This window comes from Tubulanus polymorphus, chromosome 1 (genome assembly GCF_964204645.1).
Source record: "Tubulanus polymorphus chromosome 1, tnTubPoly1.2, whole genome shotgun sequence".
NCBI lineage: Eukaryota > Metazoa > Nemertea > Palaeonemertea > Tubulaniformes > Tubulanidae > Tubulanus > Tubulanus polymorphus.
In genome coordinates, this window is record NC_134025.1 from 458126 (window position 1) to 474886 (window position 16761).

The 16761-nt window shown below is 39.6% G+C and overlaps 2 protein-coding genes across 2 annotated transcripts; both read right to left on the reverse strand.

Moving 5' to 3' along the window:
* Nucleotides 1–126: 126 nt before the first annotated feature.
* Nucleotides 127–10180, reverse strand: LOC141899075 (bromodomain adjacent to zinc finger domain protein 1A-like). Its single transcript, XM_074785232.1, has 24 exons — nucleotides 9839–10180; nucleotides 9371–9646; nucleotides 8612–8743; nucleotides 8297–8392; nucleotides 8074–8161; nucleotides 7761–7974; nucleotides 7337–7494; nucleotides 7165–7260; nucleotides 6661–6799; nucleotides 6261–6407; nucleotides 6084–6179; nucleotides 5734–5958; nucleotides 5219–5384; nucleotides 4588–4716; nucleotides 3353–4325; nucleotides 2991–3103; nucleotides 2805–2917; nucleotides 2611–2694; nucleotides 2286–2530; nucleotides 1883–2064; nucleotides 1520–1632; nucleotides 1194–1433; nucleotides 979–1106; nucleotides 127–697 (listed from the first exon to the last, which is right to left on the reverse strand). The coding sequence occupies exons 1-24, from the start codon at nucleotides 9949–9951 to the stop codon at nucleotides 386–388; spliced, it is 4578 nt and encodes a 1525-aa protein (XP_074641333.1). The 5' UTR covers nucleotides 9952–10180; the 3' UTR covers nucleotides 127–385.
* A 577-nt stretch (nucleotides 10181–10757) lies between these two features.
* LOC141915264 (beclin 1-associated autophagy-related key regulator-like) lies at nucleotides 10758–16702 on the reverse strand. Its single transcript, XM_074806731.1, has 9 exons — nucleotides 16377–16702; nucleotides 15862–15924; nucleotides 15742–15784; nucleotides 15569–15650; nucleotides 15208–15442; nucleotides 13614–13786; nucleotides 13177–13333; nucleotides 12405–12572; nucleotides 10758–11742 (listed from the first exon to the last, which is right to left on the reverse strand). The coding sequence occupies exons 1-9, from the start codon at nucleotides 16700–16702 to the stop codon at nucleotides 11418–11420; spliced, it is 1572 nt and encodes a 523-aa protein (XP_074662832.1). The 3' UTR covers nucleotides 10758–11417.
* Nucleotides 16703–16761: the final 59 nt, after the last annotated feature.

Below are 16761 nucleotides of genomic sequence, written 5' to 3' on the forward strand. Positions count from 1 at the left end.
CTCAGCATTCGCGCGCAAACAAAAATTGCAATTCATAAATAGCTGGTTATTATTTATACAAATATTTAAACCTTAATCGTATGTGATTATTATATTCAATGCTGTGTACAAACATAAATCCGGTTTAAATGCAATGAAAAATAAATTTGAAAATTTGTGAAGAAATCAACTTTTTCTCTTCGGTATTTTAAATTCAGTCAAAATTGTCAAGAGACCACAACTGAATTCTGGGTCCTAATGACCTCACATTCTGATTCATCAAATGAGTCTCTTGCTGACTGACCTCATATCGAATGAGGCCTTACAGTAGTCTCCTACTGACTGACCTCACATCGAATGAGGCATTACACCTGTCTCCAACTGACTGACCTCGCAATAAATGAGTTTATGTTTTACGAGTTGATCGTCTGCCAGTAGGAGTTACATCATGACCTTTCCCTGAGCTCTGTCGTTTAACCCCTCGACTCCCGGTACCGAGTAATTTCTGTTGACGGATTTGTTTTTCAAAATATTTCGACATCGAGATTCCGCATTTAAATTCATCGGCTTCAGGTCGATTGTACTCCTCACAGTTCTTGAATATTAATCTGATGTCATCGATCACTTCAATCGTTCCTGAATATTCATATTTATTCAGTTTTGCGCGAACCGTCGAAAAATCCATTGGATTCTTAATGAAATCGTGATAATCAGGAGCCTGGAATTAACGGAGATATTCATTAGAAATCAGACACACATTCAGGTCATGTAAACTGTACAATCATCACTTTAAACCAGTCTCAATGGTTCAACAGTGGACTTAGTCGAATTCCAGTGAGGAAAATTTTAAACATTTTGTCACGTGATAATCCAAGGTAAGTGACTATGTAGCCAGCAGTCTACCAATAGAGTATAAGTATAACTGATCGAACAATTTAAAACCACTTATGGACTTCAGTTTAATTGGGTTAAAGGGAAATAAGGAGTAAAAGTTCTTACATCACGTTTTGAAACCGGTCGTAGAAAAGGCCATGAATTCTCGTGTTTTACTAAATCAGCTAATAACGTCTGTAGTTGTTTCGTCATTTGGAATGTTTCGTTTTTACGCGCATTACTGAAATTTGATCCTAGAAAAAAAATTACAAAAACATTAAAACATCGTTAACATTTAACTGATTTAATTGTTGCATGTGTTTGAATTGAGAGTGTGATACCTTCACTAGCCGGAGTGTTCGGAGTGTTCTGTTTACTACGTTTTCCTGGACGACTTTCTTTAATAAAACTATCCGATTTCCGTTTGCCGTTTAATTGTGAACTGCCGGAGCGACGTTTCGAGGTAGCCTCCGTCGGAGTAGATCTACCCGATGCCGGTGTATTTTTTCCGGAGCCACCCTTTGAACGTCGTTTTGTAACGATGGTCTCAGTTGGAGTCGTAGGTCTGGAATCTGCTTTACCTATTCAAATAACACAAATATCAATTCATTCCTCGAGAGGCGTAAACTTTTCTAGTAAATTCTAAAATTGATTTTATTTTTCAGACCTCTGATTCTGAATCCCATCCGCGTCGGTTTCTTGACCTCCTCTTCTTCCTCCATCTCCTCTTCATTTTCATCATCATCATCGTCATCTTCAGCAGTTTCCTCTTCCTCACTACTAAAAATAGATTCACTAAAGAATCACTCACAGTTCAACACAAGGTTCTTTAAGATTACAAAATTCACGTTCGACCAAAAATTCCCCGTTCCAGGTTCTACTTATCTCCAGCACAATACCATTAACTCTAATTTCATGATTTCAAGAAAAGTCAGATTTTTTTCCCTGCAGGGAAAAAGAAATCCCGAGTTTCACGAATTTCTCTGATCTGTGAGAATTGTGCGTTAGCCGATCTAGAACTATCTATTACCTGTTATCGCTACTACTATTAGAACTATCAGAACTATTCGATGAACTTCCATCATCTTCATCGGAATCATCTTCAGTTTCATCGTCAGTTTCCTCTCGAACTTTAGATCGTTGTTTTCGAGGACTTCGATGGTGATCTTTAGGTCGGCACGCCGGACAGAACCAATCCCCGGTCGGCACATGCTGCAAATCATAATAATACATTATTCAGTCAATACCCACCGGTTAAATATTATAAATCACACAACATTTCGAACTCTTACACCTGATAATTAATCTCTCCACAATTCGAAATGTTGTGTCATTTTGATTGAATAAAATTCTTGGTTTTAAAACCTTTAAATCTGTACATAGTTGGTTTAAATTATGAGAGTAAGTGATTAATTAGTTAATGGTTGTAATACCTTCATAGCTGGTTTCAGACAATACATATGATGTCCTTTATCACATCCGTCACAGAGTAACATTTTCTCAGCGTCTCCTTTCCGTCTACAGATCCTACAGCGAGCGTGTAGAGCTGATTTAGTCCACGCGATGCTGCACTCCAGCGTCGATAGATGTAAAAATATCTGAGATAAACTCATCGATAACATTAAAGACTGTTCCCATCTCTCGCGGCATGTCATCTGTTTAACGTCGTCGTTCCCGTCTAAAAATAATACCGTACAACAATACATTTACCGGGGAAACGATCAAATCAGCTGCGTTACCACGGGAACAATGAATTACCTTCTTCCATCGGTTCATCTTTTTTATTCTTTCCTTTCGAGTCCGCTTTTTTCCCTCCTTTTTTAGTGTTATCTTTATCTTCACCTGCGATGAAACGTGAAAATAGCCGCTCAATTTGTGGAGTACAAAGAGATATGAATAACCGTCATTGACCAGTTTTGACCGGTATTGACCTGGCCGTAAATTGATCATACCTAGTGGTGGAATGAGGTATTTCTCTTCTAAACACTGTGAAATCTGTAAAACAGCTCTAGATAAATCCTTCACCACTTGACTTACTGTCGATTGATTCGATTCAGTCATTTCACTGTAAATAATTCAATTAATTCATACAATTTCTGGAAACTTTTCTTCTTTCCGAATAAATTATATCAACTTACTCGATTTGAGAAGTTTCCATAGAATCTATTTTACCGGTCCACGTTAGATTGTCTTGTTGTACGTCGAATGAACCACTTTCAATAGCATCACGCCATTTAAATCTATTCTTTACCTGAAATATAACAATCTTATATCTCATTTCTCTGCTTCACTCACTCCACTCTTCCCGACCCTTCCCTCTCTCCCTCCTCTCCTCCCTCCCCTCTCACTCCCTCCTCTTCCCTCCCCTCTCACTCCCTCCCCTCTCACTCTCCCCTGTCACTCCCTCCTCTCTTCCCTCCCCTCTCACTCCCTCCACTCTTCCCTCCCCTCTCACTCCCTCCTCTCTCCTCCCCTTCTCCCTAATTGATGATTAATTTACCTTTAAACAGCCCAAACTGCCCGTATAAATTCTCTCCTCTAGATCTAACACCATTTCTCGTAACGATAATTCCATGATTTCCTGCCCGGAGTCGTTTTTCACCGCGCCTTGTATCGTGCGATTACGTGATTTAATATTCTGTAATTTCGCGTGTTGAGTTTTATCTTTCGAATCTAAAGTAGCGTCGTTTCCTGAGTTTAACGCTGTAACCGGGCACGATTTAACCGTTTCTATTATCTTCTCTTTCTGATCGATTAAAGCTTGTTTTAACGCGTTCTCGCGAACTCCTCGTGAGTTTAAAGCCGATAGTAACTCGTCTAACTCATCTACCGAACTCAGATAACACCAGTTTACACGTGAAGCGCGAGTGATCTGTTCGACAACTCGTCGCGAATATTCCTCTTTAGTTTCATCATTCTCTCCGCGATTCGTAGCCTCGAACGATTCGTTTTCCTTATCGCTTCCGCCATTTTTTTCTTCAGTCGGGGCAGGTTTACCGACGGCGGCCGCTCCGGCTCCCGGTAATCCGTTCGCCATATTCTCGCGTTTATACGGATTAGCGTTAATCTGCGGAACGGGATTAATATAATCCGCGGGTAGGTACGTTTCGTAGTTCTCGATGAATAATCCGGGCATGGATTTAAACACCCAATACCGGCGGAACATTCGATCTCTACCGATCGGTAATAACGCGTTAGTGAACTGTAGATTATAAATCTCATCGTTTAATTCATTAATCCTGCGTCTGAATTCCTCTTTCGTTTCTAACTCCAACTCGTGACGTTTTTTCTCGATGATCTCTTTTTGAAATGCAGTATAAGAATCCTCGTCGAGGTCGCGTAAACTCAGTAAATCTTTATCTTTTATTTCATCGAGAATCGAAGCTTCTTCTTGTAAACGTTTTTTATCGTTTAATCGACCGCTTTTATATTTCGATTCTTCAGTTGTCGTGGAATCGTCGCTCGACGCCGGTCTGTAAAGTATACAATACACCGAACTGAGATTGAATTACCGGGTGCGCGGAAAGGGGGGAGGGGGGGTTACCCCCCTTCATTTATAGAACCCTCACTGATTGAAATGAAAGCTGGGAAACCTGACTAAAGGAACCCTTACTCTTGAAACCCTGACCAGTAGAGAACAGTGAATGATGGAAGCTAGTTGAAAGCAGGCAGTAAGGCAGATAGGCCCGGGCGGAGAGACGGGCAGACGGGCGCGGTGGGCGGACGTTAACTTACACTGCTGCTGATTGTTGTTGTTGCTCCGACGATGTTTTCAATTGTTCCTCTTTATCCTGTATTTTTTTCGCTTGTTCCGCTAAATTTCGTTCACGTTCTTTAGTTTTTTCAATCGCTCGACGTTTCCACCTTTAAATAAATAAACCGTTACATCGCATACCTGTCACCCCTCCTCGACGGATACTGATAAACCCTTCCATCAGCCACCCTGTCACCCCTCCCTGACGGATACTGATAAACCCTTCCATCAGCCACCCTGTCACCCCTCCCTGACGGATACTGATAAACCCTTCCATCAGCCACCCTGTCACCCCTCCCTGACGGATACTGATAAACCCTTCCATCAGCCATCCTGTCACCCCTCCCTGACGGATACTGATAAACCCTTCCATCAGCCACCCTGTCACCCCTCCCCGACGGATGCTGATAAACCCTTCCATCAGCCACCCTGTCACCCCTCCCCGACGGATACTGATAAACCCTTCCATCAGCCACCCTCTCACCCCTCCGTGACGGATACTGATAAACCCTTCCATCAGCCACCCTGTCACCCCTCCCCGACGGATGCTGATAAACCCTTCCATCAGCCACCCTGTCACCCCTCCGTGACGGAGGTGAACTGGTCTCGTACCTGGCTGATGCTTCATCCTTCTCTCTTCGGACCTCATTAATTTTAGTATTACGTAGATCGGATACAGTTTGTTTCATGCGTTCGTGATGATCGTCTATTATATCTCTTACTGCTGCGTATGTTAACAGTTGATTCATCAACGCGTGTAAAATCTTTAACTTCTCATCTATAAATTACATTCAATCAACTATTACTGATTTCATAGTGAATTCTCCGAAATCAACCGATTTTAATCATCAGATATCCTCAGTGAGGGCTGTTTGTTATCAAGGGCGGTCCTTGTGCCACTCATCAGCAGCAACAACAACAAGACACAAAAATTCAAATTCCCCGATTAAATTATTAGATATCCTCAGTGAAGGCTGTTTGTTATCAAGTGGATTCCTTGTGCCTCTTGTCACCAGCAACAACGATAAGACACCAAAATTTCAAATTCCCTGATTTTATTCCCCCCCGAGTCAGATTTTCCCAAAGAGTTCTGGGCACCTGTTGCGAGCAAGCACATGTTCACTGACCTGGCTGTAAATCGAACACGTTATCCGTTGCTAGGGTCTTCATTAATTGATTCTCTTGACGACGGAACTGTAACCCGGCGTCATCGTATGGAGTATAACCACCTCGCTCCTGGTAACAGAATTTAGCGTCTAACGGATTCGTTTCAGCCCCCGACGATAAGAAGTGTAATCTTAAAACTTCCGTCAAATTAAACGAATCTAAACTGAATTTCTTCAGCGGCGTCGCTGCAAATGTAATACAGACAATCAGTGGGGACAATCAGTAGAGACAATCAGTGGGGACAATCAGTCGGGGACAATCGGAAGAATAAGAAGACAATCAGTAATGAAAGTAGTGTAGGTGTAATTACCGTGATAAAGCATTGGCCACTGAGCTGCACGTGTAGCTGATTCTACTAACAGTTTAGTTGAAATATCACTAATATCTTCATTCATATCTGGTAAATCTAAAATATTCAAACAATATTGTTAATTAATTAATTATTCATGAGGGAATCTTTACACCCCGTTCCGACTTACAAACATACCTCCTATCTGATTATCTTTTAACAGAGCATTTTCCTCCTCTGCCTCCTCTTCTTGTAGTTTAAATATTGAGTTTAATATGAATATGAGTATATCAGCGAGGGGGGTTTGATTCGGGTCGGTTTCTGTTAAAGCTCTTTCTATTAAACCTGTAACAATCAATGAAACAACAAACAATCAACATTGTAGCTATTAGTAGTACCAGTAGTTTGACAGCGGTGTGTTCGGTTTAAACTATTAGTAGGACCAGGGCCTGGTTTTATAGACTGTTATTAATATCTTTAACCAGGGGCTAACTGAATTCATTCTTAATTGAGTGAAACCCGAGTTGAAGTTACGGTAATACCAGTCAATAAATCCGGCCCCAGTAGTTTTACAGCGGTTGGTTCAGTTAAAACTTACCGAATGAAACACCATCAGGAAATGTTTCCTTCACAGCGAGAACTTCTTCAAAAACAACAAAGAATTCCAGTAACATAACGGCATCACCGAACAGAGACGTCGGTATCTTACAGTTGATCGGTTGAGGTTCGGGTAATAGCTACAAAAACAACAAACTTCACTCAATATACATTTACCCCCGACTCCTCAATAGGAGACTGACTCAGAAAGGAACTCAGGAGGAACTCAAGAGATCTACCTGACTGACTCAGAGTGGAACTCAAAGATCTATCTGACTCCTCAATAGGAGACTGACTCAGAGACTGACTCAGGAGGAACTCAAGAGATCTACCTGACTGACTCAGAGAGGAACTCAGAGATCTATCTGACTGACTCAGAGATCTATCTGACTCCTCAACAGAGAGGAACTCTGACTGACTCTGGTCCATCTGATTACGCAACAGGAGGAACTTTAGATTCAGGAGTAGAATGCTCTCAGGAGGAAGGAGGGAGTAGGATTGTTACCTGTAAATCATCACATTCTAAATCATCTCTAGGTTTACACCATTCACGTAAATATTCAGCACGAATTCGATCTTCTTCTCTTCGTTTCTCGCGTTCCTTCAGAGAACAAGAGTAATTCAATTAGTTACCGTGCGTTGAACCGAGTCCCCCGTTACTGTCTCATCTCTCTTACCTTATCTCTCTCCTCTTTCCTCTTTATTTTCTCTTCTTCCAGTTTCTTCTTCAAATCATCACGATATTTATCTTTCATCGCTTTTTTTTCAGCCTTCAATCGTTCTTTAAACGCTTCTTTCTCAGCAGGAGTCATATCCTCGAATGTGGCAGCGCCACCTACAATACAATATAACATACTCGTGTATTTACACATATACCTCTTCCTCATCTCTGGCTCTCCTCTTCTCTCTCTCCTCGCCCTCTCCTCTTCTCTCCCCTCTGCTCTCCCTTTCGCCTCCATCTGTCTCTCTAACCCACCCTCTCCCTCTCACCCCTCCCTCCCTCCCTCCCTCCCCCTCCATTCCCCTCCGCTTCTCCCCCTCTCTCCCTCTCCCTCCCTTCCCCTCTGCCTCTCCCTCTCTCTCCCTATCCCTCTCTCTCACCTGATTTATTGTCATCTTTCTCCAGTTTCTTCCTCTCTTTTTTCTCTTGTTTTAATTGTTTTTTACTCTTCAGTAAATGATCGACGTTGCCGCTCGTTGTAGCTGCCGCACCGGGTTTACGTTTGACTTTAGACACTGCGAAGTGAGGCGGTGGACCGGCGAAAAAACTATCGAATACCATCTCTTTCAATTTAAACTGTTTATTATACTGTTCCTGTGTAACAATAGAACACGTGGTGTTAGTTTCTCTCATTCCACTCAAGTAGAAATTAGTTCAATTTTGTTAAGAGAATCAGATTTAAGTAGAACCTACTTTAACTCTCCAAACACCATCACCAGCTTCACAATGTTGTTTCAGAAATAACTTGCTTTTATCTCGTGTAAAAAGACCTTTCTTTCGACTGAAATAATATTCAATTAAAACACTTTAATTCTCAACACATCTGAACGTAAGCATCGTCTCTCGTCATTTTCAGCCCGATTTTAATTTCCTGAGCGGAGCGCCCCCTGGTGGTCCGCTATAATACTATACATACTTGATGTTACTTGATTTCACAGTGAAGGTATCCTGTTTGCCTTGAACCTGAACTAAATAACTGTATTTATCAGGTTTCAAATTGTCTTCTTTCATTCTGAAAATAAAATTTAACGTGAAAACAGATAAAACTCTTGATCTTATTAAAAATTACAGGCTTTTGCTACAAGTGCAGGACGGGTTCAATTGAGGTAAATTGATAAAGAATATTAACATAACCCATAATTGTAAAGATTCACTGATCTTGACTCATCACACAAGGGTTCTGCGATACCCTTGCTGCCACCTATGAGACAATGTATGAACTAATAGTTACCGCATAGTTTTTTTATCATCATTCTCCTCTTCGTCTTCATCACTAGAATTTGTTAAATCGATCAGTTGTGTTATAGATTCAGGTTTTTTCTGTATAAGGGGTGGAATCACATTCAGAATACGACATGTTTTCCTACAAAAATAATCACTACATTTATAAAAAAAAGTCAGCTGAAAAAATATGGAAAATAACGACAAGTAATATTCGTCCAGTCCAACCCAGATATTGCAAGCACTGGGCCCGTGGGCTATGGATATGGGCTCACGGGCACTGGGCATCAGACTCACAAATAAAGAGTTTGCAGGCTGGCACCAGGCACAAGGCTCATAGGCATCTTTATGGGCTCTACGATAATGGGTATTACGGTAGGTTTATGGACACAGGGAATACAAGCATCAGGTTTATGGGCACTGGACTCACAGGTATCAGGTTTATGGGCACTGGACTCACAGGTATCAGGTTTAAGGCTAGCCTAATGGACTCACAGGTATCAGGTTTATGGGCACTGGACTCAAAGGTATCAGGTTTAAGACTAGCCTAATGGACTCACAGGTATCAGGTTTATGGGCACTGGACTCAAAGGTATCAGGTTTAAGACTAGCCTAATGGACTCACAGGTATCAGGTTTATGGGCACTGGACTCAAAGGTATCAGGTTTAAGACTAGCCTACTGGACTCACAGGTATCAGGTTTATGGGCACTGGACTCACAGGTATCAGGTTTATGGTTAGCCTACTGGACTCACAGGCTCAGACTCACTTCATATTGCGATGATAAACCTCCACTAATTCACCCTTAAAGAATCGATCTTTAGTAAATAGAAACACATCGTCGTTCATATCATTGAGTCGCGTTCTATGAGTTAATGTCGACAGATATAAAACAGGTCTCTGTAAATACGTCGGAAATGATGCTAAATGTTTACGAGCTTTCTCTTCAGTTTCCAGCGCCTCTTGAAACGTTAAATTCGGTCGTCCCGTTATAGAACAACTCCAAACTAAACTGTTACACAGAATTATTCGCTCGAAAAATTCCCTGAAAAATTAACAAAAATCATTAGAATATTAGAAATTTATAGTTTAAATTTATGAATTGAGAATAGATAGTTAAGCTATTTCTGAATTTTTGAATCATTTGACAACTCAATATCGAATTTGTGACAATATTTTGATTGATTTTATGAATAAGGAAAATTATCTTTAAAATCTAGAGGGGCCTAAAACTTACTCATAATCCCTAAATATTTCGTTAGTTAACTTGCAGAAGAAAACTTCTTCGTCCGGTCTTAAATCAGCCGGTGGTTTTTTCCTAACGAATGGCTGTCTACGCAATAACGGCATGTTGATGGTGGTTGAGTTGAGGGTGGCGGGCCGCCTCACTCGTAAACTTTAACCCGATCTAAAACACCAAATTTACCACCAAAATCCTCGATTCAACTGCTCAAATCAATTCTATGTCGGTTGTCGATGTTTGTTATCAGACATTAGACAACATTACGGGTTTAAAATAGCGAGATTTGACGAGTAAAAGACGATATTGATGCTTTCAGATTGTCGTGTTGTACTAGAATCGACAAAGAGCGAGGTCGCCGCGCCAGTACAGCAAACTGGTCGGCACCGTGAAATCCGGGGTAGGGGTTAATTTGAAGTAGAATTTCTCAAAACTGAAGATACGGATCTGTTTCAAACTCCCACATCATTCGAAGAATATTATCATTTATTGATCTAGAAAGTATTGAGTTTCTTCGTAAAATTGTCTTTAAGATATTAGCAGTAGAAAAGCGACATTTCTTTCAGCTTTGAAATCTTTCCCACATGAATAGGCGTGACCTAGTCGATCTACGATTTGATTGGCTGTCGAAAGTGATGATTGACATATTTCGGCTCCGATCGAGTATAAATTCCATAAAATACAGGGTACCGATCCTGAAAGCACATGGCCTCCATAGCTGATGTAAACAAATCGTTGTCAAAACAAAAGAAGTTTTAGGGGTGTCAAACATTCGATCTCCTTTTTCGTCACTTTCACTCGAGCAAAGCCTCGATTATGGTCTTTTTAAACCTTCAAAAGATCCACAAATAACTAATGAAGTGAAGGAAAATTTAAAAACAAATCAAATAATTTATTTTTTATTACATGTTCAGCAAATATTTACAAACAGAATGATAAATCACATTATAAATGCCAATTTGGCACCTTTTGGGGATAAAGTTTTTTACGTGGTTGTTTTAAAAATCATCTTTAGAACAATCTATATCTTTATTATCTAAAACAGAGCCAGGATTTATCAGAAGATAAGGGAAGAGCGATTACCTACCATAAATTTATGTATTTATTTCTTTAAAATTGATCAGTTAAAATAACAATGTACAATAATGTAATTAATGTATCACAGTTTAACAAAGAGTTATTCTACTTTTTAATTAATGTTTAATTATTGCACAAACTCAAACACAACATATGTCAAATTACAGACTACAACTGATTCACCATGGCAACATGAAGTAACCAATGGCAACATGAAGTATCCAATGGCAACAATAAGTAACCAATGGCAACATGAAGTATCCAATGGCAAGTAAACAAACAACTTGTGACACTTTAACGTTTTCATGAATGTGGCCATGTGATTTTTTAGTAAGTGAATACAAGTCTTTATGGCGGATTTGAATTATGTGTTACCCCTAAAACTAGGAATAGCAAGTTGACTGAGTTACCCCTAAAACCAGGAATACCAAGCCGACTAGACTCGAGTCTAATGAATGCGTTTAACCGGTTTATGAGGTAAACAGCTACACGTCAACTGTCATCGTTTATCAGTTGTTTGTCCGGTAGCTGCTCTCCATAACGACGCAACAGATGCTGCAGCTGTAGACATATAACTAGCACCTGCTGTACTCATACTGGTATCAGTAGATAGTAATCTCGATGCTAAAGCCTGTGATTGAACGGTAGAAGTGCTGCTGGTGCACGATCGAGTCGGGATTTCCATCTCCGGTAAATTAGATGGCACAGTCTCCCAATCACCGGCGGTTTCATTATCATCGGAAACATCCGACTCACTGTCGCTATAGTTACTGTCGTCCAGCATCGATTGAATCAATTCATCGTTCAATTCATAATTACCGGCTCCGAAAAATAATATACTCACAAAAATTAGAATCCTGTTTAAAACAATTCAGGATCCAGTTCACAACTCCCAAGTTCAGAGTTAACTATTAAATTACAACTTTAGAACTGAATTATGAGTAACATTTTGACTATGGGATAATAAATTATTGGAAATGAATTGACTTTATTTGTGGAACTAGAATTTGTTAAGTTAACCACTGGATAATGATAAAAGTGACAACTGAAATTTCTTTTTTTACTATTTAGAGCAACTGCAGTCCCTGATGTTCATTCATCCCCAAAAATCTAGATATAATAGTATGAATAAATGAAGAAATCCCACACTTCGAATTCATAATTATACGATCAAATTTATTATTATGAAACCTGATGAAACATTCCACCTGATGATGGCTGTTAGTCAACAGCCATCATCATTCCACCCGATGATGCCTGTCAGTCAACAGTCATCATCATTCCACCTGATGATGGCTGTCAGTCAACAGCCATCATCATTCCACCTGATGATGGCTGTCAGTCAACAGCCGCAACGTTGTGGTTTCATAATAATAAATTTGATCGCATAATTTTAAATTCGAAGTGTGGGATTTCTTCATTTATCTACAGTATACACGGATTATAGTGTTTATTCCACAACTAATAGAATGAATGATTGATTTACCTTCCTAAAGTTGGTGATTGCAGTAGAGTAAGTAGATTATGCAGAGTATGAGTTGGATGTAGATGATCAGAATCGACTAATTGTGTAAAACACAAGTGTAACACATTATAATTCAGTTTATACACGATACGACGAAATCTTTTCTCCGACAGATCCGAACCAAACTCGCTGAAAAACAAACATTTTCTTTCAATACAATTACATCGAAATAGCATTTATCTGTATTATACTGAGTAACTACTCAAAATCCCTGATATATCAGCAGCAGTCTCAGTATATCAGCACAAATAACGAGACAAGTAGTACTAGGGTTAACTATTTATTAGACCCACAAGCTTTCGCTACTAATGTATAGAAGCTTCATCCATTAGTAGAAAACTTGTGCGTCAAATGAATAGTTAACCTATAATATAGTACTACTCATCTCGTTACTTATCAGGGTCCGATCTAAGGAATGAGAACCACTTGCCCGGGGGCAAGCGTATCTGAAATTTTACTTGCCCCCTCCAAAATCTACTTGCCCTACACAAGCAGTCCAACTGTTGTATCGATTGGCAAAAAGCTTTGTGACATAAAATTGCACTAGCCAAGGAGACAAGTGATAATGATAACCTACTTGCCCTGATGAGAATATACTTGTCCCAGGCAATTGGAGAAGTGCTAAGATCGGACCCTGCTTATTCTGAACATGGCTACTCTATGAATCTCCTATATCAGTATAATACAAGTGAAAATCAGTACAATTCATAATCTAAGAATTGTATATATTTACCTGTAACACATTCGTTTAGGTAAATTAATATCTAATATTGAAGCGATGCCGAGAACTAATTGAGCTGTATAAGATAAAGCAGCGCTGATCGTATGAGCAGCACTTGGTTCTATTAAATCACTCAATTCATCACCATCTGACGGTTTCAATTCAGATACTGAAATATATAAATCAGTTAGAAATTACTGACTCATGTACAGTCAAACCCCGATATACCGCCCTCCCATTTACCGCCACCCCCGCCTACCGCCAGGTTTTCTCAATGTACATCTCAATACAAATACATAGTTAGTAAAACACCCCCGATATACCGACATACTCTCTATACGGCCAAAATCATCGGGTTGACTGTATATTCCAATATATATACTGTATATTGTGCATTATGTAGTTAAAAACCAACCACAGTCGAGAAGAGATTAACATTTTATCCTTACCTTCGACGTGATAAGCAGAATAATCACCGTTCCCAGGAATAGATGGTTCGATGATTGTATATCTGTGTTCACTACCATTATCGATATAGATCCATTTACCTCTTACATAAGAGGTACGTCTAGCTTCAGCTAATGCACTAACTGTGCTCTGCACTAAACTATCACCATTATCACTACAAAATGTAAAACATCATCTCTTTATTCATTAAATAACGAGTACCCCCGGTTTGACCTAATATTGACTTGAGAGTGATATCTGAGTTGGATGATACAGTAGACTCAGCTCAAGTCTGATCTTTTGACTTGAGAGTGATATCTGAGTTGGATGATACAGTAGACTCCGCTCAAGTCTGATCTATTGACTTGAGAGTGATATCTGAGTTGGATGATACAGTAGACTCCGCTCAAGTCTGATCTATTGACTTGAGTGATATCTGAGATGGATGATACAGTAGACTCCTCTCAAGTCAGATGTTTTGACTTGAGAGTGATATCTGAGTTGGATGATACAGTAGACTCCGCTCAAGTCTGATCTTTTGACTTGAGAGTGATATCTGAGTTGGATGATACAGTAGACTCCTCTCAAGTCAGATGTTTTGACTTGAGAGTGATATCTGAGTTGGATGGTACAGTAGACTCCGCTCAAGTCCTCCTCTCAAGTCTGATCTTTTGACTTAAGAGTGATATCTGAGTTGGATGGTACAGTAGACTCCGCTCAAGTCTGATCTATTGACTTGAGAGTGATATCTGAGTTGGATGATACAGTAGACTCCTCTCAAGTCAGATGTTTTGACTTGAGAGTGATATCTGAGTTGGATGATACAGTAGACTCTGCTCAAGTCTGATCTTTTGACTTGAGAGTGATATCTGAGTTGGATGATACAGTAGACTCCTCTCAAGTCAGATGTTTTGACTTGAGAGTGATATCTGAGTTGGATGGTACAGTAGACTCCGCTCAAGTCCTCCTCTCAAGTCTGATCTTTTGACTTAAGAGTGATATCTGAGTTGGATGGTACAGTAGACTCCGCTCAAGTCTGATCTATTGACTTGAGAGTGATATCTGAGTTGGATGATACAGTAGACTCCGCTTAAGTCTGATCTATTGACTTGAGAGTGATATCTGAGTTGGATGATACAGTAGACTCAGCTCAAGTCTGATCTTTTGACTTGAGAGTGATATCTGAGTTGGATGATACAGTAGACTCCACTCAAGTCTGATCTTTTGACTTGAGAGTGATATCTCAGTTAGATGATACAGTAGACTCCGCTCAAGTCTGATCTTTTGACTTGAGAGTGATATCTGAGTTGGATGATACAGTAGACTCTGCTCAAGTCTGATCTATTGACTTAAGAGTGATATCTGAGTTGGATGATACAGTAGACTCCTCTCAAGTCTGATCTTTTGACTTGGGAGTGATATCTGAGTTGGATGATACAGTAGACTCCGCTCAAGTCTGATCTATTGACTTGAGAGTGATATCTGAGTTGGATGATACAGTAGACTCCGCTCAAGTCTGATCTTTTGACTTGAGAGTGATATCTGAGTTGGATGATACAGTAGACTCCACTGGAGTCAGAATATTGTAATATTCACCTCTTCTGTTGATCTTGAACGATGGGAAAAATATGATTAACTAAAGAATGAATGGTGTCCTGTCGGAGGCGCCGGAGATCTTCATCTTTGCGAAATAACGTGTTGTGATGTTTCTCTGTGTATATTTGACTACTGGCGATATATTTCAGAATTCGGTTGACTTTCTCCCGATGTTTTACACCTCGAGCCGCCCGTGATTGATTCTTTTCCTTTAACTTTTTAAGTTCTTCTTTATCTGAAAAAAAGAATGAAACAGTTGAAAGATTTGAATAGATAAACGCTTGAATCCGATTCCATTGTTGTGAGTTATATTTTTAAAGAGCTTTGTGCAATTGATCCCTGAAATATGATCTTTTTTTACCGGTCTCAATTTGTTTTTCTTTCTCTTTTAAATGTTCTTTGATGAAATACAAACGATCTTTCAATAAAGCTGTGTCACATTCCTACAATAAAAAAAAACAATTTATGACTTCAATTTTGGTAGCAAAACTTTTCTTTCTTCAGAGGAATATTTTGAAAAGCGAGATATTTTACCTTTTGTATAATTGATTCTCTGTTAGATACAGCTGTACTGAAACTTTTAAAATCATCAGATCGTATTAATTAGTTTAAATAGATTTAAATCCTGAAATCAATCAATACAGCGACACTTACTCATTGAGAATCTTTATTTTCTCCGCCTTCAGTTGATTCCATTTTTCTAGTTTAGAACTGAATCTGTAAAATAAGATTGATTGAGAGAGATTGAGCTGCATTAAAAAGAAGACATTGTTCCATCATATATCTGGCCTCTGGGTTAGGTTTGACTCTTCCATTAGTGGCTTATCATATAAATCCGGGGTCCAAAATCAGAGATTTACTTTAATATCGAAGTTAGGTGACCTATTTTCATGGCGGCTGTATTGATGCCAATAATGGTAAATACGTTTAACGCAGCACAGCCATGACAGCGAAGGAAGTACGTTAATTTAATGAATACCGATGGAAGATTAGTGGTTTGACTGCAGCCAATACCATCTCTCTTCATGGTGGTACCTAAGAAACTGTTTTAAATCATTGATTTTGTATCTGCTGTCAGAATTCAAGAGTTGAAATGATTTTTCTCGATCGAGAGAAAAAACCTTAGAGACAGTGAATGCGGAACTGGATGCTGGTTGTATAATTGATACCTGTTTGGATCGTTGTTTGAAGTAGATAGAATGTTGTCATCTTCAGATGAGGAATCACTGGTATTAGTAGTCGGTGAGGAGCCGGAGGTTGGCCAGCAGGACGATGAGGAGGAGGGTGAAGGTTGCGAGATGATGATATTTGAATGTATATAATTTCCAGCTATCAAACACGTCACGCATGTAAATGGTCTCCTACGACTTAGACACAACGGGCATCTCTCAACAGCCACTGATACGGCTCCATTCGAGTCCGAAAACGATGAATACAGCTTAAAATCAGTTGGAGCAGTTCCACTACTTTCATCACTACTCGAAACGGCGGCCATATTTGTTTATAATTGTAGTTATGCGTGTCACTAATAGGCGGCGACACTAAACGGTCAAT

Bases quoted from the DNA above. Each gene is read 5' to 3' on its own strand.
- LOC141899075 (XM_074785232.1), bottom strand. From the start codon at position 9,951: ATGCCGTTATTGCGTAGACAGCCATTCGTTAGGAAAAAACCACCGGCT. The intron at 9,647-9,838 runs GTAAGTTTTAGG...TTAATTTTTCAG, and splicing joins GAAATATTTAGGGATTATGA to GGAATTTTTCGAGCGAATAA. The intron at 5,959-6,083 runs GTAATTACACCT...TTACATTTGCAG, and splicing joins GTGGCCAATGCTTTATCACG to CGACGCCGCTGAAGAAATTC.
- LOC141915264 (XM_074806731.1), bottom strand. From the start codon at position 16,702: ATGGCCGCCGTTTCGAGTAGTGATGAAAGTAGTGGAACTGCTCCAACT. The intron at 15,651-15,741 runs GTAAAATATCTC...TTTTTATTGTAG, and splicing joins GAGAATCAATTATACAAAAG to GAATGTGACACAGCTTTATT. The intron at 11,743-12,404 runs GTAAATCAATCA...ATTATTTTTCGG, and splicing joins CAATCACCAACTTTAGGAAG to AGCCGGTAATTATGAATTGA.